Raw genomic sequence first — 24,829 nt, 5'->3', positions numbered from 1 at the left:
TGGGCCCTATCCAATAAAATGAGTTTCAATGTGGAGAAAAGCAAAGTCTTACATTTAGGCAGGAAAAATCAAAGGTACAAGTACAGATTGGGCGAGACCTGGCTTAAAAACAGTAACTGTGAGAAGGACCTTGGAGTCCTAGTGGACGATCACTTGACTATGAGCCAGCAGTGTGCAGCAGAAGCCAAAAAAGTTAATGTAATCCTGGGTTGTATAAACAGAGGCACAGAATCAAGATCACACGAGGTATTAGTACCGCTTTATAAAACCCTAGTGAGACCACACCTGAAATACTGCAGCCAATTTTGGTCACCGTATCACAAAAAAGATTTTGAGAGTCTGGAAAAAATTCAGAGAAGAGCAACTAAGATGATCAAAGGCCTGGAGACTAAAACATATGAAGAACAGCTGCAGGACTTGGGTTTGGCTAGTCTAAAGAAAAGAAGAAATAGGGGAGACACGATAGCAGTATTCCAGTATTTGATGGCCACCAAGAAGAGGGGGTCACGTTATTCACCAAAGCACCAGAGGGCAGGACAAGAAACAATGGTTGGAAAGTGATCAAAGAGAGAAGCAACCTGGAATTAAGGAGAAACTTCCTGACAGGGAGGACAGTTAACCAGTGGAACAGCTTGTCTTCAGAAATTGTGGGTGCTTCATCGCTGTAGATTTTCAAAAAGAGACTAGAGAGTCATTCGTATGAGATGGTATAGATTCTTCTGCTTGAGCAGTGGACTGAAGACTTCCAAGGTCCCTTCCTATTCTATTCTGTTCTGTTCTATTCTATTTATTCTATTTTATTCTTCTGATATAACTTCAAATTGTATGCAGAAAATAACCAGTGCAGGACTTGCTCATGTTACCATATTTCCCCAAAAATAAGACCGGGTCTTCTATTAATTTTTACTCCAAAAGACGCATTAGAGCTTATTTTCCTATAAGGGCTTATATTCTTAATTTAGAAAGGAAATGAATGAGAAGGAACATGATTGAGGTGCACAAAATTGTGCATGGCATGAATGAAGTAGACAAGGAGAAGCTATTTTCTCCTTCCCAAAATTTTAAAACCAAAAGTCATCCAATAAAATGATATCTATGTAGAATCTGGACAGACAAAAGCATTTTTGTAACACAATGTGTAATTAAACTGTGGAATTCATTACCATGAGATGTAGTGCTAGCTTCAAAAAATTGTTGGACGAATTCGTGGAAGGCATGACAATCAGTGACTTAGCCTTCAGAGAACTTTATTATCTCAGATTGCAAACTGACTATGGAGATTCTCAATCATCCAGGTCACAGTTGTCTCAAAGATGCTGGATGGTGATGGTGGTGGTGGGAATGAAACGATTAGTTGTGACCATAATCCTTCCATGTCCCCCCACCCCCCACCAAAAAAAGCATCTAGTCAGAACTGATGAAACTTCTTGGAGAAGTGAAACATCTTCATCCTCAAGGGGGGAAAAACACTTACTCCAATTGCCTTTTGGGGGAGAAAAAACACCTTTGAGATGATTGCAGACTCTGTTCAGTCAAAGATGGCTGACAGCCGTATGTAACAACTCTTAGGAAAATAATTTATTCAAATGAATTAGTAGCAATCAAACCCAAACTTACCTGTACAGCACAACCCAATACCAAAAGTAGCAGCTTTTTAATTTCATCTATACTTTTACCTAAGAGACAAAAATTGGCCATTAATAAAAAATTATGAAGGTTTTTATTTTAAAAAGTATAATATGTACAATGCAGAATCAGTGGCAGACTGCTGTTTAGGAGACTGCATATCTCCTAAACAAATTTGCATCACAGTATACAAGGTGGTTTTATGTTGCATTTTTCTGTTAAGAAATATAAACTGCTTATAACTTGAAATTATAACTGTAGCTTTCATAATTGTCCTAAGTTATATAATGGAGTTTTAGAACAATGTATAATGTTATAAATATAATTTGATTTAGCATGATTAAAGGTAAAGGTTCCACTGCACGTGCGTGCTAGTCGTTTCCGACTCTAGGGGCCGGTGCTCATCTCCGTTTCAAAGCCGAAGAGCCAGTGCTTGTCCGAGGACGTCTCCGTGGTCATGTGGCCGGCATGACTAGACGCCAAAGGCACACGGAACGCTGTTACCTTCCCACCGTAGTGGTCCCTATTTTTCTACTTGTATTTTTACGTGCTTTCGAACTGCTAGGTTGGCAGAAGCTGGGACGAGTAACAGGCGCTCACTCTGCTATGCGGCATTCGGGATTCGACCCGCCAAACTGCCGACCTTCTGATCGACAAGCTCAGCGTCCTAACCCACTGAGCCACCGCGTCCCCTTAGCATGATTAAAAGGCTGGAAATAATTCATTATGACCCAACTGATCATTGATCCATACTGATTGAATTACAGCATACAGTACATCTTTTAATCATAACAAATATCTAATTTAGGTGTTATTTGTTAAATATTTGTTTGTTAAATTTAGTTTATGTAAAATTAAAAATAAATGTGTCTTTCCCAAATTATGGACTCTATAAATTGACCTACTCTAGGGGAACAATGTTTCATGTCTAGTTTTGTATGACTGAAATTCATCCTCCTTGTTCCAGTCGAGCTAAAACAATCACATGTTCCCTGAAATAATTGTGCCTATTAAATCCTCCTGGGAGATATCAGAAGTCATTCAGTAAAAGGCCTTTATAAAATGGGACTGGCATACACATAATGATAATTGTATTCCCCTCTAGGTCACCTTAAAAAGAAAACAAGATGCTAGCCATTATTTCAACATTTACCCTTTCACTTGTTCGGGTTTTTAGAAAAAGCAGCAGTTTTTATTTTTAGCTTTCTCTACAGAACACTGAATAGATGGGCATGGTGGGAACAAAGATGAAATACCCTCATCTGACACAGAATTAATGGGTACCACATATCCATTGTGACTTGATGTATCACTCTGGAAAAATCTATTGCCTCTAAAAATGATTACTGTGTCTGTTTGTTTGTCTCTCTCTCACACACATACACACACATACAAAGTGCTTTTTTTTCTTTATTAACTTCAACTATATATTTAGAAAAACTAGATAATTCCTTCCAGAAATCATTCTGGCATTAAAACTGAAATAGTTTGCAGGTTTGTATGGAGACTGTGAAAGAGAAATATGCATCTGGGTTAACAGATTCAACAAATTATGTCATTATTTAAATGAGGATTCTGGCTATAAATTTAAAAAAAGTAAGTAATGTCCTTACTGTCCTTATTCATGTCCTTTGAATAGTGTTCAAGTAGCTCTTTAGTATTTACATTCTATATGAAAAGGGTAGCACACCTTTTGATTATGCTTCCATTAATAATTTATTCATCAGCATTATATGCATCATCTCTTAAGTCCTTCCTTCTTTTCTTATATCTCTGCTTCACATACTCCCAGGTTTTTAACTATATATGAATCAGGGTCTACTTTACACATCTGATGAAGTAAAAACTGTTTTCCTTGCAAAAAGCTACCTGCCACAATGGATTGTAAACTGAAGGCACCACAGAATGCTCTATCTTTTAAATTTGAAGAACAGATCTCATACAAGACCATCACTGCTTTTAAAAATTAACTCAGTGGCATTTTCCTTTCCCAAAAATTCCAAGGCAACTGCTTTCACACTAGCTAACTAGGTAATTAAAATGGAGGGATTTGTAGTACACCCATCTGCTCCCCACAATGGGGCTAAGGTCTTTAGATCTTTAGGGAATAAAATCTAGTCTAGAAGCTTTTCTATAGTACAAGACCAGAGATGAGCCCCCACTCTCACAGTGTGAGAAATAGGGAAGAAACAGATGGTAAGATTTTGTGGGAGACAGCAAAGAGATTACAGCACAAAACAAAGATAAAAAGGCAAAGAAATAAGATTAGGAGAGTAAACAAGAAAAGAATGGTTGGAAACACTGATTTAAAGCAAGACATTTGATGCACCCAGATTGCTGGAGGAAGAGTTTATTTTTATAGAAATTATCAACTGCATAGTCTTAACCCTGTCAAAAAAAAGGAATGAAAAATCCAATATTTACTTGATTAATTTCCTCATTCTTCAACATCTTATATGCTAATCTACAACAAACAGTGGTAAATTTGAATGATTTAAGGAGGATCCGTCAATTAATTGTGTGTGGTCTGATAGAAGACGTTATAAGTATCAATTACTGTTGGCAAAATGAATTTAAATCCTTTGCAATAAATGTTCAATGCTTTGCCTTCTGTATCATTCAGACCGCTACTCCTTTCACCAATTCCTCCATTGCTATCAACTGAAGTGGGTGTCAAACTCGATTGCATCATGTGACGTATCATTATGTATCACGACATTTTTTTGCCTTTGTGGAGCCAGGGTAGGCATGGCCTGCTTGTGATGCATCTGGCCCACGGGCCGCCAGTTTGACACCCCTGATCTATCCTGCTCTAGGACAAGCCAGTCTTTTTTCTGAATCACTTCTCAGCAATAGTTCAAAATAATCCATTGGGGTCAAGAGAGATGCTGGCTACATGACAATAAAGAAAAACTGGCTAAGATACCACTTTAGGAAGGCTTTTTGTACTATTATTACCACTGCACAAAGCGTTTGAAAGGGTGCTTTGCAACATGTAGGAATATAAAGTGTCTTATTCAAATCATTAAAGCAGCCACATCTTCTGAAGACTGTTTCAAAACAGCCAGCTTTAACTGGCTATCTCTACAGGTGAAACTCGAAAAATTAGAATATTGTGCAAAAGTTCATTTATTTCAGTAATGCAACTCAAAAGGGGAAACTAATATATGAGATAGACTCATTACATGCAAAGCAAGCCATGATTTGTCATAATTGCGATGATTATGGCTTACAGCTCATGAAAACCCCAAATCCACAATCTCAGAAAATTAGAATATTGTGAAAAGGTGCAATATTCTAGGCTCAAAGTGTCCCACTCTAATCAGTTAATTAAGCCATAACACCTGCAAAGGGTTCCTGAGCCTTTAAATGGTCTCTCAGTCTGGTTCAGTAGGAATCACAATCATGGGGAAGACTGCTGACCTGACAGTTGTGCAGAAAACCATCATTGACACCCTCCATAAGGAGGGAAAACCTCAAAAGGTAATTGCAAAAGAAGTTGGATGTTCCCAAAGTGCTGTATCAAAGCACATTAATAGAAAGTTATGTGGAAGGGAAAAGTGTGGAAGAAAAAGGTGCACAAGCAGCAGGGATGACCGCAGCCTGGAGGGGATTGTCAGGAAAAGGCCATTCAAAAGTGTTGGGGACTTTCACAAGGAGTGGACTGAGGCTGGAGTCAGTGCATCAAGAGCCACCACACACAGACGGATCCTGGACATGGGCTTCAAATGTCGTATTCCTCTTGTCAAGCTGCTCCTGAACAACAAACAACGTCAGAAGTGTCTTACCTGGGCTAAAGAAAAACAGACCTGGTCTGTTGCTCAGTGGTCCAAAATCCTCTTTTCTGATGAGAGCAACTTTTGCATCTCATTTGGAAACCAAGGACCCAGAGTCTGGAGGAAGAATGGAGAGGCACACACTGCAAGATGCTTGAAGTCCAGTGTGAAGTCTCCACAGTCTGTGTTGATTTGGGGAGCCATGTCATCTGCTGGTGTTGGTCCACTGTGCTTCATTAAGTCCAGGGTCAATGCAGCAGTCTACCAGGAGATTTTGGAGCACTTCATGCTTCCTTCTGCAGACGAGCTTTATGGGGATGCCGACTTCATTTTCCAGCAGGACTTAGCACCTGCCCACACTGCCAAAAGCACCAAAACCTGGTTCAATGACCGTGGGATTACTGTGCTTGACTGGCCAGCAAACTCGCCTGACCTTGGCAGGCATTGCCAAGAGAAAGATGAGAGACATGAGACCGAACAATGCAGAAGAGCTGAAGGCCGCTATTGAAGCATCCTGGTCTTCCATAACACCTCAGCAGTGCCACAGGCTGTTAGCTTCCATGCCACGCCACATTGAGGCAGTAATTGCTGCAAAAGGGGCCCATACCAAGTACTGAGTACATACGCATGCTTATACTTTTCAGAGGTCCGATATTGTTCTATGTACACTTCTTGTTTTATTGATTGCATGTAATATTCTAATTTTCTGAGATTGTGGATTTGGGGTTTTCATGAGCTGTACGCCATAATCATCGCAATTATGACAAATCACGGCTTGAACTATCTTGCTTTGCATGTAATGAGTCTATCTCGTATATTAGTTTCCCCTTTTAAGTTGCATTACTGAAATAAATGAACTTTTGCACGATATTCTAATTTTTCGAGTTTCACCTGTATATGCCAGGTTTTATCAAAGATAAGGCTAATTCTATGAGTCAAAACCCCCTTCATGGATTACTGCCTTGTCGTGGCGAAGGGGCTTGCGTAATTCAATGAAGCTATGAGCTATGCCGTGCAGGGCCACCCAAGACGGACAGGTCATAGCAGAGAGTTCTGACAAAACGTGATCCACTGGAGAAGGAAATGGCAACCCACTCCAGTATCTTTGCCATGAAAACCCTATGGACAGTACCAAAAGGCAAAACGATATGACGCTGGAAGATGAGCCCCTCAGGTCGGAAGGCGTCCAATATGCTACTGGGGAAGAGCAGAGGGCTAGTACTAGTAGCGCCAGAAAGAATGAAGCGACTGGGCCAAAGCCGAAAGGACGCTCAGCTGTGGATGTGTCTGGTGGTGAAAGGAAAGTCCGATGCTGTAAAGATTTTTTCTCCATAGGAACCTGGAATGTAAGATCCATGAATCAAGGAAAACTGGACGTGGTCAAACAAGAGATGACAAGACTGAACATTGACATCTTAGGTATCAGCGAACTAAAATGGACAGGAATGGGTGAATTTAATTCAGATGACCATCAGGTATACTACTGTGGGCAAGAATCCTTCAGAAGAAATGGAGTAGCCTTCATAGTCAATAAAAGAGTAGGAAAAGCAATACTGGGATACAATCCTCAAAATGACAGAATGATCTCAGTTCGAATCCAAGGCAAACCATTCAATATCACAGTAGTCCAGGTCTATGCCCCAACCACCAGTGCTGAAGAGGATGAAATTGACCAGTTCTATGAAGCACTACAGCACCTTATAGAACTAACACCAAAAAATGATGTTCTTATCATCATGGGGGATTGGAATGCTAAAGTAGGAAGCCAAAAGATAACTGGAATAACAGGCAAGTTTGGCCTTGGAGTGCAAAATGAAGCAGGGCACAGGCTGATAGAATTCTGTCAAGAGAATACGATGGTCATAGCAAACACTCTTTTCCAACAACCCAAGAGACGGCTCTACACATGGACATCACCAGATGGTCAACACAGAAATCAGATTGACTATATGCTTTGCAGCCAAAGATGGAGAAGCTCTATACAGTCAGTAAAAACAAGACCAGGAGCTGACTGTGGCTCAGACCATGAGCTTCTCCTTGGAAAGTTTAGGCTTAAACTGAAGAAAGTAGGGAAAAGCACTAGGCCACTCAGGTATGAATTAAATCATATCCCTGTTGAATATACAGTAGAGGTGACAAATAGATTTAAGGAATTAGATCTGATAGACAGAGTGCCTGAAGAACTATGGACAGAGGTTCGCGACATTGTACAACAGGTAGCAACCAAAACCATCCCAAAGAAAAAGAAATGCAAGAAAGCAAAATGGCTGTCTGAGGAAGCTTTGCAAATAGCTGAGGAAAGGAGGGAAGCGAAAGGCAAGGGAGAAAAAGAAAGATACACCCAATTGAATGCAGAATTCCAGAGAATAGCTAGAAGAGATAAGAATGCCTTCTTAAATGAACAGTGCAAAGAAATAGAAGAAAACAATAGAATAGGGAGGACCAGAGATCTTTTCAAGAAAATTGGAGAAATGAAGGGAACGTTTAATGCAAAAATGGGCATGATAAAGGACCAAAATGGCAGGGACCTAACCGAGGCAGAAGAGATTAAGAAGAGGTGGCAAAATTACACAGAAGAACTATACAAGAATGAGCTTAACGTCCCTGATAATCACAATGAGGTGGTCACTGACCTTGAGCCAGACATCCTAGAATGTGAAGTGAAGTGGGCCTTAGAAAAGCTGAGCAACAACAAAGCTAGTGGAAGTGACAGTATTCCAGCTGAGCTATTCAAAATCTTAAAAGACAATGCAGTAAAAGTGCTACACTCAATTTGCCAGCAAATTTGGAAAACTCAACAATGGCCACAGGATTGGAAAAGATCAGTTTACATTCCAATTCCAAAGAAAGGCAGTGCCAAAGAATGTTCAAACTATCGCACCATTGCACTCATTTCTCATGCTAGTAAAGTCATGCTTAAAATCCTACAAGCTAGACTTCAGCAGTATGTGGATCGAGAACTACCAGAAGTGCAGGCAGGATTTCGAAGAGGCAGAGGAACTAGAGATCAAATTGCCAACATACGCTGGATCATGGAGAAAGCTAGGGAGTTCCAGAAAAACATCTACTTCTGCTTCATTGACTATGCTAAAGCATTTGACTGTGTGGATCATAACAAACTGTGGCAAGTTCTTAAAGAGATGGGAGTACCAGACCATCTTATTTGTCTCTTGAGAAACCTATATGCGGGTCAAGAAGCAACAGTGAGAACTGGACACGGAACCACTGATTGGTTCAAAATTGGGAAAGGAGTCCGGCAAGGCTGTATACTGTCGCCCTGCCTATTTAACTTATATGCAGAGCACATCATGAGAAAGGCAGGGCTAGATGAATCAAAAGTTGGAATTAAGATTGCCGGAAGAAATATCAACAACCTAAGATACGCAGATGATACCACTCTAATGGCAGAAAGTGAAGAAGAACTAAAGAGCCTCTTGTCAGATAATCGCCCGGCCGCCCTGTTTAGGGTGACTCGCTCCCTCCTAAATCAGGAGGTGAGGGAGGATCCCTTGCAGGGTCGTGCCGAGGAGTTTAATCAACATCTGTCGGACAAAATCGCTCGGATTCGGACCGGTCTGGACTCTGACTGGGCAGAGTCTGACGATCAGGACACTGGCGGTCTTGTCGATATCATCTGGGAGGAGTTTGATTCTGTGACTCCGGAGGAAGTGGACAGGATCATGGGGAGGCTGAGCACCACCACGTGTTTATTGGACCCGTGCCCTTCCTGGCTGGTCTATGCAGCCCGGGAGAGGACACGCAGCTGGTTCCAGGCAGTTATATCGGCTTCTCTGAGTGAGGGTTGCTTCCCCGCCGTCTTGAAAGAGGCGGTGGTGAGGCCTCTCCTCAAGAAGCCTGCCTTGGACCCAGCTGTATTAAACAACTTTCGTCCTGTCTCCAACCTTCGCTTTCTTGCGAAGGTTGTTGAGAGTGTGGTGGCGCATCAGCTCCCTCTGGTCCTGGATGAAGCGGATTATCTAGACCCGTACCAATCGGGTTTCAGGCCCGGGCACAGCACGGAGACGGCATTGGTCGCGCTGGTGAATGATCTCTGGAGGGCTCGGGACAGGGGATATTCCTCTGTTCTAGTCCTATTAGACCTCTCGGCGGCTTTCGATACCATCGACCATGGTATCTTGCTGCGGCGTCTCAGGGGATTGGGAGTGGGAGGCACAGTTTTACAGTGGTTCTCCTCCTATCTCCGGGGACGTTCGCAGTCGGTGTTGGCAGGAGGGCAGAGGTCGACCGCGAGGTCTCTCATTTGTGGAGTTCCTCAGGGGTCGGTCCTCTCGCCTCTCCTGTTCAACATCTACATGAAACCGCTGGGTGAGATCATTCGTGGCTTTGGAGTTGGGTATCATCAGTACGCTGATGATACCCAACTTTTCCTTTCGACCCCAAACCACCCCAGTGATGCCCTCAACGTGATGTCCCGGTGCCTGGAGGCGGTTCGGGTCTGGATGGGGAGGAACAGACTCCAGCTCAACCCCGACAAGACTGAGTGGCTCTGCATACCTTCATCCCGGGTTTATTCGGATGTTCCACCTCTGGCTATGGGGGGTGAACTATTACCCCCCGTAGATAGGGCTCGCAACTTGGGAGTCCTCCTAGATTCACGGCTCACCCTGGAAGACCATATAGGAGCTGTGACTAGGGGGGCCTTCGCCCAGGTTCGCCTGGTGCGCCAGTTGCGGCCCTATCTTAGCCGGGATGATTTGTGCACGGTCACTCATGCGCTCGTGTCCTCTCGTCTAGACTACTGCAACGCTCTCTACATGGGGCTGCCCTTGAGGACCACCCGGAAGCTCCAACTGGTACAGAATGCAGCCGCGAGAGTTGTGTTGGGAGTCTCCCGATACTCCCACGTTACACCGCTGCTCCGTGAGCTGCATTGGTTGCCAGTTGTCTTCCGGGTGAGATTCAAGGTACTGGTAACAGTGTTTAAAGCCCTTCATGGCATGGGGCCGGAGTACCTTAGGGAACATCTGCTGCCGGCATCAAGTTCCCTGCGCCCTGTGCGTTCCCACAGAGAGGGCCTCCTCAGGGTGCCACCGATCAGAGAATGTCGATTGGTGGTCCCCAGGGGGAGATCCTTCTCTGTGGGCGCTCCGGAGCTGTGGAATCAGCTACCGGTAGAGCTCCGGATGGCGCCCGATCTTCGCTCCTTTCGTCGCGATCTCAAGACGTTTCTGTTTGTTCAAGCCGGCCTAGCCTGATGGGGATTGGTGGGGTTTTTAGTCTTGTGTTTTAATTTTAACTTGGTGTTTTAGAACTTGATTCCAACTGTTTTAATATGGGCAATTATTTAATCTTGTTTTAACGTTTGTATTTAGTATTTTATTCTGCCCTGTGAACCGCCCTGAGTCCTCAGGGAGAAGGGCGGTATATAAATATTATTAAATTAAATTAAATTAAATTGTTGCAGGTGAAGAAAGAGAGTGCAAAACTTGGGTTGAAACTTAACATTAAGAAAACCAAGATCATGGCATCTGGCCCTCTCAATTCCTGGCAAATAGATGGGGAAGAAATGGAGGTAGTGACAGATTTTATTTTCCTGGGCTCCAAGATCACTGCAGATGGGGACTGTAGCCAAGAAATTAAAAGACGCTTGCTCCTGGGGAGGAAAGCCATGGCAAATCTAGACAGCACACTAAAAAGCAGAGACATCACCCTGTCAACAAAAGTGCGTATAGTCAAGGCTATGGTCTTCCCAGTTGCAATGTATGGCAGTGAAAGTTGGACCATAAGAAAGGCTGAGCGCCAAAGAATTGAGGCCTTTGAACTGTGGTGCTGGAGAAGACTCCTGCGAGTCCCTTGGACCGCAAGGCGATCAAACCGGTCAGTCCTAGAGGAGATCAATCCTGACTGCTCTTTAGAAGGCCAGATCCTGAAGCTAAAACTCAAGTACTTTGGCCACCTAATGAGAAGGAAGGACTCGCTGGAGAAGAGCCTAATGCTGGGAAAGATCGAGGGCAATAGAAGAAGGGGACGACAGAGAATGAGGTGGCTGGATGGAGTTACTGAAGCAGTAGGCGTGAGCTTAAATGGACTCCAGAAGATGGTAGAGGACAGGAAGGCCTGGAGGAATGTTGTCCATAGGGTCGCGATGGGTCGGACACGACTTCGCAGCTAACAACAACAACAATGAGTCAAAACACCCCTTTCAAATCCTCCATGGAAGATGAGAAACACAAATATGAAAGAAACAAGTCTGTTTAAAATAAATTTAAGAGTACGTGTTGAAACATGTAAGATATTTCATTCTAATAAAACAAACCTTTCTTCAGGATGAAATCTTTTAAATATAAAAATACTAGATTTTGTTCATTTTTTTCCAACAAGAATCTGCTTTTATTTTTAACAAGTCACTTGAGCAATTGACATTAGATCTGAGCATGCTCCAATGAACTGGTCCACACAGTCAAGTATATCGTTATGGCAGAGGGTGTTTCCTTGATTGAGACAAGTGTTGAAATTAATCTCAAGGCGAAGGACTTTTATTTATATGTCAGCTCTATTCAAAATGAAACCTAAAAGATTTTCAGAACGATTAGAGAACTTATAAAAAAGGCATGCCTGCCTAGTGGTAAAAATTCATAAAAAGGGCAGATCTATTAGGCCATGGGTGTTACGTCTTTATGGACTGCAATGTGTATCAAGAACTGGAATTGCAGAAGGAGTCGGCTGCACTAATGAAGAGAGGTTCCCTTCAGAAATTAAGAATCTGCGACTAAGGAGCAAACAGGATCCAAAAAGGGAGATCTCCATAGTAGATTGGCTGAGGAAAAGGACTTGAGCTGTGCTCGGAGACAAGCTGCTGGCTTTCCAAGAGTCTCAAGAGAATTCTCCCCCCCCCCCCACAATTTCCTCTAATTTAGAGGAGATAAAAATCAAGCCAAAAGTGAAACCTAAACAAAGCACCCATGGGAATGGAAAAAGTGTATATATAAGAAACTGTAAAAAAATATAAAGCTTTGTATATAACCATATGCATGTTTAGAGTCATGGTGGTGAAGTAGTTAGAATGCAGTATTGCAGGATAACCTACTGCTCACTCCAGAAATTCAATTCTGGGTGGCTCAAGGTTGACTCAGCCTTCCATCCTTCCGAGGTAGGTAAAATGAGGACCCAGATTGTGGGGGGCAATAAGCTGACTTTGTAATAATGCCGCTTGTGGTGTGTGTGAAAGCCCTAATAAGCAGGCATATACATAGAATGAAGGCTACTGCTAAGCTTGTAAGCCGCCCTGAGTCTTCGGAGAAGGGCGGGATATAAATGGAAATAAAATAAATAAAATAAATAAATATTTGTACTAGTTTGTTAAGCTAAGGCCACTGTATAATAAGAAATAAGAACAGATTACTGACTTGAATTTACCTTGTAGAAGTAACTCTGTGTGGGCATGTTTGTGTGTATGTACATGTTCCTGCCCATTTCCCCCCATCTCACATCTATTAATAGAAGTTCTTTTATGACATGTGAATTACAAAACAGAACTGAGTCCACAAGTTATGTTCAGTACATTATTGGGCTTTAATAAGTCTTAATTTCACCTTCATAAGGGATTATTATGTTGGTTCACAAGTTAGAAAGACCAATTATGTATTAAAATCTTCTACTGAGTCAAACATGATTTCTGCTAAGTTCAAGGTTACCTCTCTATGTAGTTTTCTTGGCAATTGTACAGAAGAAGAAAGACCTTGCTTTTTGAGGCCAGCCTATAATCCTGATAATTTGTTAGCATATTCAAGTAGTAACCGGGTTAATTCTGCTTAGTTCTGCTCTGAAGTGTTGGCATTACTTTTGGATGTTTATCAAGAGAGCCATGACTAAAAATTGCATGCCCAGATGCAGAAAAGTTCTAATCTGTATTAGAAAATATTCTATATAAGGCTCTCAGGTAAGAATTTATGTTGCTAAGTGATGGGGTCATTAAGTGAGTCAGTCATGCCCAACTTTACCATTTGTTTTGCTCTGGTCATTAAGCAAATGACACAATCATTAAGCAATCCAGCTTCCCCCACTGACTTTGCTTGTCAGAAACCTCCTGGGAACGGTTGCAAATGGTGATCACATGATCCCGGGACCCTGTAACCCTTGTAAATAGATGCTTGCTGCCAAAAGCACCTGATCATGTCACTGTCGGGACGCTGGCATGATTGTAAGTGCAACAACTGATCATAAGTCACTTTTTTCAGAGTTGTTGTAACTTTAAACAATGGTTAAATAAATGGTTGAGGACTACCTGTACTGTTTTCTTTGATTAGCCTAGAAAAAAAATACTTATCAGTGTAATATGCCTATTACTGACAACTTACACTATATGCTGGTATCTAAAACATAATTCTGAGAAAACAGTTTCCTGTTTTTCAAGCACTGGAAAATATTTCTGACACTGCAAAATCCTATAGAAAGAATACAGAAGGGCAAAAATATTGCCATGGTAACCTCTCTTTAGACATAGACAATCCCTCTGGTGCCTAAGCTGGCAGCAAACAGCAGTGAAGAAGAGCTGCAGCTAAAATCACAACTCCCCAGTCCCTTGGTCTCATTTTTGGGATGAGTGCAATAAAACAATGCTGACATACAGGAAAGCACATTCATTCCCCCAAATGACTCTTGGAGCACAGGTCTCTATTGTTTGATGGAAACAGTACACAAATAACATACACCATTTTTAAGTTGTGCTGTTATTCTGCCTATCCTGTTCTTCATTGCCAAATTAATGTTAAGTTATATGCAATAAAACAGTCATATAAAACATTTATGTGGTTATACAGTATGCAGCAAAACTTTTAGCTTAAAGTAAAAGGGATTATGATGTTACCAAGGTACTCACCAGAGAGAGGATCTTTGCCAATTGTTAAGATATTTGGCAAATTCATTATGATCAGTTGCTGGAGGACTTCCTAAAAAAAAAGGAAAGAAATATAAACTTTTAAAAAATGTCATTAAATCTCACTTGTCTAAAATGACAAAAAAATAAAATCCTTAACTTTGAAAATAAATTAATCTGGCCATGAATAATGTGTACTGAATTGAATCATATGCAGTATTAAACTGCATATTTATTTATTTATTTAATTCAATTTATATACCGCCCTTTTCCCGAAGGACTCAGGGCGGTTTATAGGGCAAAATTAAAACAATACAATATAAAAATTAAAATAAAATTAAATCAATAGCCCCAAAATTTAAAATTAGAATTTGAAAATCTTAAAACCCACTCAGTCCAGGCCAGCTAACTCAAAAAGCCAGGTTTTTGATGAAAATCACTTATGGTACATTTGCACATTGTTAATTTAGGGACTTATATCTGGTATATGAGTACTGTAAGCTGAAATGAAATGCATCCGCTGTTTATTCCTACTCTTTGGAAAACTCTCAAAAAGGATTGCGCATTGCTTTCTGTTTCTCAAAAGATGCTTTAGAACAACCATGTAGCACCACCCTTTTGAAACAGCCACTTTTCTTTGGTTCATGTAACCAATTGCTTCTTCATTCAGGGAAAAAACTCTTTAGGAAGGGATAGGCAATTTTCTGAAGGGGTGAGAGTCACAGGAGGCCATGATATAAATGTGGATGGTTACAGTACATCAAATATACAGGCAGATCCAGTATTTTTTGTTTCCAGAGAGAGGGATTTGGTATCTTTCAATTTCTGTGTGCTTGACTTGTCATATTGGTAGAAAAACTCATCATTTTTGGTTAAAAAGTGACACTGAACTTTTTAAAATTCTTGGAAGATACTTTTCAATTTGTATTAAGGATATTTCTGGTCATTTACTTGGGTGGAAGGCTGGCACCCAGAGCAAGGTGTCTATATTCCTCTTGGTTATATCCCCAATATATGTAATTTATCAGGAGATCAAGAATGTAGGCAATGGCCAAAACTATTATATGTCACTGGAAGGACGAATTTACACCTGACTTGCAGCAATGCGTGTGTTGTCAAATTCTCAGACTTTTGTTTTGTTTTGACAGAGTGAAGGGAAAGAAATTTAGACCATTTTTAAAAAAAACTTGGAGTTATTTTATTCACAATATAAACTCATGTCTTTCGCCCCTTTTAAATCTGTTATTCCTATGTATTCCTGTTCCTGTTAGTTTGATATGAACCTTTTTTTTAAAAAAATGAACAAAATCAGGAAGCCATTATAGTAGGCATGAACAATTTAAATGGAAGAGGAAGAGGCAGTAACACAAGCAAAGAGTCTTATCTTCCTCCTTCCAATTTAGATATGACTTGTCAGGGTCAATCGGGGTCAGAGAGTTAAAGAAGCAACATTTGTTTAGACAACTTACTTTAAAGTCAGCCTCAGCTCTGTGTATATTGGGATAGTGCTGGGGGTGGTAGAATGTTTAAATGGCCAGAGGGGAGAGTTAGCAAACAAACAGTTAGGAGAAAATGTAACTCAGAGGGCATATGAGTGACTGTCCAATTTTCATTTAAACTACTAGACTTGTGGAAAGCCCACAAAATAAATGAGCCTCTTTATTAAACTTGCAGAATACAGACCTTGTTCCTAATGCTCTACTATTCTTCCCACAAAGTCAATTTTAACATTTGGCTCACTAATGACATTGGCGCGATCAATGATTTTACTGTTGCTTGAGCTAGATGGCAAACATTTTGATATTTATGGATGATTCTTGAAAAGAACATTCTTCCTGCCAACAGATTCTAATGGTAATTCAACATCAATAATTAAAATTCACATCTTGTTCAGCATGGATTCCAAGAGGTACAAATTCAAGATCTAACATACATTTTAGGAATCAGATTTTACCACAAGGTAATCTGCTTACCAGATTTATTCAGAAGCATGTTTTATATATTATATTTACTCTTGCATAGCCCTATCTTGTTTTGCTGAACAGTAGAATATAGAATGATTGAGACACGTATTGCAAAGTATATCTCACTCAATCATAGTTTTCATATTGGGACTAAATAAAAAGTGCCTATCATGAAAAGTAACCGGTCTATTAGTGGTCTTAAGCTGACAAAGCTATTATGATTCAGTATTTATATCACCATTGAACAATCTTGGGGTATTATGAAAGAAGAGAGTTAAGGGTTGTGATGGACCTAATGGCATATATGGGTGAAGTCTGGCTATTCAATCCTAATTTAATACTAGTTTGCTGACAGAATCTCTCTCCAGCTGATTCAGCTTTAATCCATCTAAAATGCAGCCATCAGACTTTAAGCAAGTGCTATTCATTTTATTTCAGCTTCCTGACCAGCATAGCAATAGACTTTGACTCTGCACACCTCTGAAGGCCCAAAGCAAAATTACATGCAAAAAACAAGAATGTTGCATAATTAAAAGTGTTAACTGTAATTAGTGATTTATTTATTTATTTTAAAAAAGGACCTCCATTTTCTCCACAGAGACTGTTTAAAGCCACCAATGCATCTTGTACCATCTCTGAGAGAAGAATGGAGGAAAGTAGAAAGGATGTTATGAGAATGTTGACATTTATAAGATGCTGGATCTCTTCAAGAGGTGATTTTAAATCTCAAGCAGAAAACAATGGATATAAAGTATGAGAACTGCAATGCATTCTGGAATAAACTTTGAACTATTCTGGAAAGTATAGCAAACCTGTTGCAGTCACTTTTAAATCTTTATTAAATATTATTATAAAATAACAAAAATATACTCAGAAAAGGCAATATGAGCTCTTGGAGGACAAACAGAATATTTCACTCTGCAAAGTATTACAGATTTTATGATTAAGGATAATTAATGTGATTTATGACTGCCATACTGATTTTGCTTTTCTTGCTTCTTGTGTCTGTATTTAATGTTTTTAATTTTTTAATATTTATTATTTTAACAGTAAACCAACTAGAGTGGCTTTTTAGTGTGAGATAGGTGGCATGTTAATGCAATACATAAATAAGATGCATAACCCTTCAGACAGCTACATTCTCCCTCAGAATATTCTATACCTCCCTCCTCCCAACTCTAATAAGTGTTTTGTCTCTTGTGTGTCTATCTAATTCTTTTTGAGCAGTGATGTTCCTTGTTTCCTCCCTCTGGAAAATATTTCTTTAGTTATATTGTACATCTGGGACCTTTTTCAATAAGTAAGGTAAAGGTAAAGGTGCCCCCGCACATGCGTGCTAGTCGTTTCCAACTCTAGGGGCTGGTGCTCATCTCCGTTTCAAAGCCGAAGAGCCAGTGCTTGTCCGAGGATGTCTCCATGGTCATGTGGCCAGCATGACTAGACACCAAAGGCGCACGGAACGCTGTTACCTTCCCACCGTAGTGGTCCCTATTTTTCTACTTGCATTTTTACGTGCTTTCGAACTGCTAGGTTGGCAGAAGCTGGGACGAGTAACAGGTGCTCACTCTGTTACGTGGCACTCAGGATTCAACCCGCCAAACTGCCGACCTTTTGATTGACAAGCTCAGCGTCCTAACCCACTGAGCCACCGCCTCCCTTTTTCAATAAGTAGGGTTTTTATTTATCTTTGGGCATCCAGCTGTATCCTATGTTTTTGTGTATTTAATGCTTAAGATGTCCAGTGTGAGTTATAACATAGAATCAAACCAATAAATGTTGTCCCAGACAATACATATTTATTTTATTTTATTTTATTTATTTTATTTTATTGGATTTATATACCGCCCTTTCCTGAAGGACTCAGGGCGGTTTACAGGGTATTTAAAACAAGGAATACAAAAGTTAAAAACAATTTAAAAAAATTACATCAATCCCTGAAAAAATAAAAACCCCAATTAAAATTAAAATTCTCAGCCTGGGCCAGAGAGCTCGAAGAGCCAGGTCTTCAGGTCCCGGCGAAATGAACGGAGGTCAGGGGCAGTCCTAAGCTCCACGGGCAGCTGGTTCCAGAGGGCAGGCGCACCCACTGAGAAGGCCCTCCCCCTGGGTGTTATCCGCCGGCAATCTTTTACCAGCGGCACCCTGAGAAGACCCTCCCTGTGGGAGCGCACTGGATGAAGGGAACTTGATGCTGGCAGCAGGTGTTCCCTGAGATATCCCGGACCCAAGCCATTTAGGGCTTTATAGGTCATCATCATATTTCCACTAAAAGTTGTGAAAAAGCTGATTTTAAACCTTTGCTTTTATTTCAAAATCATGCCTTAATCATAGTCTTCGTATTAAATGCAAATTCATCTGGATCCTTAAAGTTACACACTCTTTCTGTGTTAAATCAGAACTGTGTCTCACATTCATCACAGAAAGAACATAGTGTCAGGTTTTAGCCTTGTCTCATTATGAAAAAGTAGCCAAATAACTAATTCAATATGGAATTCAATATGCAAAGTTAATTCAATATGTTAATTGCCTGGACAACAATGTCTACAAGTTCTGTTGTTCCGGCGTAAATTCTTCCCTTCTTGTATAAATAAGATTTATATTCCTATTAATAGACAGCAATTTAAAGTTGTATATAGTTGTATGCAAATGTGTACTTGTGCAATTTAAATTCTTTTTTATTTTATTATTATGTAAAAAAATAATACTACCTGCTTATAATCAAACTACATGTTGGCTCAGTAGCAAAATTATGTCCTAAATCAGACCATAAACCTAAACAGATTCCTAGTGACTGCATCTCTATGCAGTCTTCATGGTACTGATATGGAAATAGTTTTTCATTGCATTTTTCCAGGATTTTTTTTCCATACAATTTTATATAATTGAAGAGAACCTTAGGATTACATTTTACCACAACTTTAGTTCTTAAATTACAGTATATATGTTCTTTAATAATCAACATCTGTGAATCTATGCTGTTTGCTTTTAATGTTCATGCTTCAACGCTCACTTTTTTTATTGCTGATAGTCACAGAAAGCCATGTTTCTTGCCATAGGAAACATGAGACACAAAACCTACCAATGTATGTTGATTCCCACAAATCAAATTATCTGTTATTACACAAATACAAATCTAGTGAAGCAAATACATTGCCAGCAGCATGTTTTACCAATGTATTCCCTGACTGGAAATTTATAACAACAAACCTGATCATTTTCACCGTAATATCAAATCATATGCAACCAATCATCCATGTTTATAATGCTCTCCAGGCAAATTAACCTAGAGTTTATTTGGATTATACTATCAAATAGTTGACTGATGGTTTCTCTGCTGTAACTGGTAATAAGAAAATATAATATATTAAATTTCTGTCACTTAAAGTTACATAGATGGTTAAAATGCAATCCATCTTTCTAGAAGTGCTAAAGTCTCAAGAGACTAGTTTGAATGTTATAATTCAGTTTGCACTGGCAACTGACTAGGACTTTATTTAATCAAATCTTATAATTGTTCTGGCAATTTTGGACTATTTACAAAATGTCCTACAAACACTATGGGCTTAATTGGAATGCTTAGTCGTAATTAAACTATAAATGCTATTTAAGCATTCCAGCTTTTCCAAGATATCTGTATTTTCTATTTCTATTTTTCCAGGTAACCTAAGAATTGTGTACACAATGAATTAATCTCATAATTCAACTATGACTAATTGCAAAACTGATATATTATTCCTTTCAGTAAAAGTAGTCCAAAATGATTTATGTAATAGTATAAACTTTATAATAACTCAATCTTTAGTAATATATATATCAGAAAAAATTAAACCTCCCAAATCCAAATCAAACACCAAGAAGTATGTGAAATTACTCAAGGTAGAATAATGAGAGAAGTTGATATGTTAATGGTTTATTTTTTAAAAAAAACACTCCCTAAGTAAAAATGTTTATCTTGTTGAATTTTATCTTCCTCCTTACTAGAGCCAATATGCTTAGTTAGTCAACCAAAGAAGAAGTTAAGGAGAATAGAAACTGCTCCACCTCCCTTAACTTGCTGTAATGTCCACCAACTCAGAAAAAGCCTTTGAACAAGCAGGAATAGAAAGATGAACAGCAATAGGAGCAGAGGACCAGGCTGCCAAGCATCGGATAAATCAGGAGATTCAGGCAGTTCAAATGAGTATAAAGATTTATTGCAAGCTTAAGGGCTCTACAAGAATCTAATCAACTAGCAGTCAAAGGAAAATGAGCGGGAGATAAGAGAGGCATTCAAGGTGGGCTGGACTGAGATCTCTTCCAAGCACACAGAGACTCATCACTGATGACATGTTTGACCCCTCCTTCAGGTTCACCCTGGTCCTCTTCTACACAGACTCCATTTTTTACAGGCCTTGACAATCACCTAACCATGCTATCTTAGGCACTGATTCTGGATGATGCTTTCAAGATTCATCATTATCCAGGAACCATTAATAATCTGAGTTGTGAATACAACCAATTTGGGTTTAAAGTACAGATTGTCCTCGATTTATGACCACACAACAGAGCCCAGAATTTATGTTGCTAAGTGAAAAAATTGTTATGTGAGTTTTGCCCCATTTTACAACTTTTTTTGCCACATTTGTTCAGTGAATCACTGCAGTTGTTACATTAGTAACACGGTTGTTAAGTGAATCTTAACCTTAATCTTCCCCATTGACTTGGCTTGCCAGAAGGTCGCAAAAGATGGGACACTGCCAGAGTCATAAATATGAACCAGTTGTGAAGCATCCGAATGTAAATCACATGACCCTGGGGACACTGCAACGGTCTTAACTGTGAAAAATGGTCATAAGTCACTTTTTTCAGTGGTGTTGTAACTTTCGACAGTCACTAAATGAATTGTTGTATGTTGTAAGTTAAGTACTACCTGTAATCTACTGTTATTTTACAATAGATTGCTTTAAATAACATTAGGCTAATGTTAAATAACTTTATGAGATTTAAGCGATCCCCATATTGTTCTTAATGGCCGCTGTAAGAACCAATAACCAATTCTGGATTCTTTGCATTGATGAAAATCAGCAAGTATTAAAAAATACAATTGTTAAGAACAGAACTAGATCACGGAATGCCTTATCTGCATCAATATTCTGCCTTGTTGAGTTAATTTCTCTCTCTCTCTCTCTCTCCTGCAAATCACTTAATTAATATACCTCAGAAATCATGAGGTAATTATTACTTCACCTGGAGTTAACTATAAAAGTCATGGGGGAAAAATTAACAGGTGCACCCACATCAAGAATATGCTTTTGTCCTGACATGTAACAAACCCACAGGTAAATGTTCTCTATCTTTAATTAACATTCACAAATAAGTAACCTCAAAATAGCCTTGCTAGGTGAGTTTCAGAGGATCCAAGTATTAAGGTTGCATGTGATAGGCTCTGTTGATTTGGTGGATTATAATCTTTTTAAGGAACTGAGGGGTGGGTGGTATTTTTCAAAAGGGTATCAACAGCAAGATTTTATCTTGTATGATTTTCAAAACCCAAGAAATTTCACGATGACATTTCCTCAGATGCAGTTCTTCCAGACAGACGGTATGAAAAAGTAATAAATGCTGAATTCAGAAACATCTGCTGTTACACCTCTCATGAAGCATAACAAGCATTTTATAAACAGCTTTATAAAATCAACATGGAAGGACACCTCTTTCAATGGGGCTTGTTCAGATATAGCAGTAGTAAGACTCTTCATGTCACCACATAAGAATATCTATGGTCAAGGTGTCAGTTTACCCTATCAAGCCTGTTGTTTGAAAGAGAAGACAATGAGGTAGTTTCTAATAAAAGGCTGGTAAGAAACCATAGAACTGAGAATTAGCTCATTCTGTGTCAAAAACAAACTTAAAGGAAGCCCTCACAAGCTTTTTTTTAAAAAAAAGTAAAGCAACATCTAATAGGAATATATAGGATAGTAATCTTAAACCACAACATTATTACTAAATTGATTCCAGACTTTCTCTACAAATAAAAGTGCTATTAAAGTGTCACTAAATTGTGTTATTACAGAATCAGTACAGTCTGATGAACAGAGCACTGGAAACAGGCTATTGTGCTGTTATGCACGAAGTACATAGCCAGCCCAATCAACTATAAAAATATCAAAAGTTATTTCAAGGGCCAAAGATTCCTGAAGTTCATTCCTTGAAGGGCAAGGGATGCGCACGACAGAGCAGCTGGGGAAGTAATTCTTTGCTCAAACAGAAGTAAGATGACGCCCACATATATACAACCTTCAGAACAGGATTTAGGATTTAAAACAAGGATTTAGACTGTTTATTCAGTGTAGGTACATGCTGAATAAACACATATGTTTTCATGCTTTAACTTTTGCCTTGCTTTTGAAAGATACAATGCAGGTGAAAAGTTGTTACAGTTGTTACCATGTTTTTTCAAAGATTATTATAAAGATAAAATAGGAAAAGAACTATGTGTTCTGCTCAATGAGGTTTTATAAACATATAAACCAGATGGATTCTTTTATCAATGGTGTTTTCTGTCAGTCTGTATTATGTATAACCTCAGGTCATTTGCTCTGCTCTTTTGAACTGGCGCCTTTGAACTTAACATGCAAAGTAGTAAGAAAGAATGCAATTTAGACTACTGTATTCATTCATTAAAACATGAACGGATATTGGTCACCTTCGGTCTCAAAAGCTTATTGGGTGACTATGAATCACTTTCCCTCTGCCCAATTTACATCATGTAGCTGTTCCTGTAGAGCAGACATGTCAAACACAAGGCCCGGGGGCCGGATCCGGCCCGCGAAGTGGTTTCGTGTGGCCCCAGAAGCCATCCTGGAAACAGTGAGGGAACAGCCCCCGCTGCCTTGGCCCTGAGACCCTCCTTCTGCCAGAGACCCCCAGATCTGTCCACTCCTGCCCAGGCCCCCATAGGCACCCTTGATGCCAATGATGTAGAGCTGGCCATGCCCACCCAGTAGGCCATACGCACTCCAGCCACGCCCACCCTGGCCATACCCACCTGGCCCCCCCGAGGGCAACCACAATGCTGATGCGGCCCTCAATGAAATTGAGTTTGACACCCCTGCTGTAGAGAAAAAATAAGAAAAAGGAGAGGAATGTGTGCTGCCCTGCTACCTTTTACAAAAAGTGAAATATAAATGTAACAAATATGTTAAATCACTGTGTTGTACTATTGTTTCTTTTACATTTTACCATTTTACATTGATTAGCTTGAAATGCTAAATATAGGACAAAAAAAAGAAGCATGTTAAGGTCTCTGATCAGCCAAAAACAAATACTAGAATCCCTGACACATGCCTGTTGATTGTCAATAGCTCAGTTCTTCAGTCTTCACCACATCTTTGGTAGAAAATAGGCTACCTCTCTTTGCAACTATAAATTGCAAGTATTTTTTATTAGGAATAAGGTGAACAATGACAATCAGAGACAACGATTCATATGTAATTGTGAACACAGTATCAAGGAAAAGAGCCAAAGACAAATAGAAGAGGTAGTCCTTAAATTATGATTGCAACCAGGACCAGGTTTCTGGTCTTAAGTCAAGGTACCCACACTATTAAACTCTCTGAATATATAGCAACTCCATGTTTGCTTTTTGTCACTGTGTTCCAGTGAAGTTTTCTCAGGATGGCAATTTTATTTATTTTTTTTATTTTAATTCCATTTATATCCCGCCCTTCTCCGAAGACTCAGGGCGGCTTACAAGTTTAGCAGTAGCCTTCATTCTATGTATTTTGTTGTTGTTAGTTGCGAAGTCGTGTCCGACCCATCGCGACCCTATTGACAATGTTCCTCCAGGCCTTCCTGTCCTCTACCATCTTCTGGAGTCCCTTTAAGCTCACGCCTACTGCTTCAGTGACTCCATCCAGCCACCTCATTCTCTGTCGTCCCCTTCTTCTATTGCCCTCAATCTTTCCCAGCATTAGGCTCTTCTCCAGTGAGTCCTTCCTTCTCATTAGGTGGCCAAAGTATTTGAGTTTTAGCTTCATTCTATGTATATGCCTGCTTATTAGGGCTTTCATACACCCCCCCCCAAGCGACATTATTACAAAGTCAGCTTAATTGCCCCCAACAATCTGGGTCCTCTGGCAATGATGATGGTAGATGATGGCCGGGTTGGGAATTCTGGGAGTTGAAGTCCAAAAGTCTTAATGTTGCTAAGATTGGACACCCCTCCTCTAAACTGATAAAAATTCCTGAAAAACAGCATATATTCAGCAACATTATTCAAAACAATCCAGGAAACACAGTCTGTTTAAAAAAAATCCCCATCTAACAGCTCCACAATCAAAGAACTGCCCAACTCAAAATCACCAATCAACTTGAATATAAAGTCTTTTGTCTGTATATCCTATCAGCTTTGCCTTCTGCTTCCAAAAGCCAGAAGAATAGGCATGAACCTTTTAGATAAAGCCTTAGCCACAAATCATGATTCTTTTAGGTGAAAGCCTGAAATCTGTTGTGGCTTTTACTTATTCAAAAGAAATAAATTATCTGCTATTGAACTCATTGTATACATAAAAGCTGTAGCCCATCCTGTAATTCTTAAATGATTGATCAATAATCTTGAAATAGAACAAGAAGTCTCTAGAAGGAAG

General features: G+C 39.7%; 1 protein-coding gene across 2 annotated transcripts in view; it reads right to left on the bottom strand.

Moving 5' to 3' along the window:
* Positions 1-24,829, bottom strand: part of CCDC88C (coiled-coil domain containing 88C) — a 110,839-nt gene that overhangs the window by 55,313 nt on the left and 30,697 nt on the right. For both annotated transcript variants that reach the window (XM_081331167.1, XM_081331168.1), the window contains exons 4-5: positions 14,242-14,311; positions 1,618-1,676 (exon numbers count right to left, since the gene is read on the bottom strand). In XM_081331167.1, the coding sequence (XP_081187293.1) occupies positions 1,618-1,676; positions 14,242-14,311 (129 nt within the window). The remainder of the gene's footprint in view (positions 1-1,617; positions 1,677-14,241; positions 14,312-24,829) is intronic.

The sequence above is a fragment of the Vipera berus genome (assembly GCF_964194415.1).
Source record: "Vipera berus genome assembly, chromosome: 1".
Taxonomy (NCBI): Eukaryota; Metazoa; Chordata; class Lepidosauria; order Squamata; family Viperidae; genus Vipera; species Vipera berus.
The sequence above is the reverse complement of the archived record's forward strand: the minus strand, read 5'-3'. Positions and strand labels throughout refer to the sequence as shown.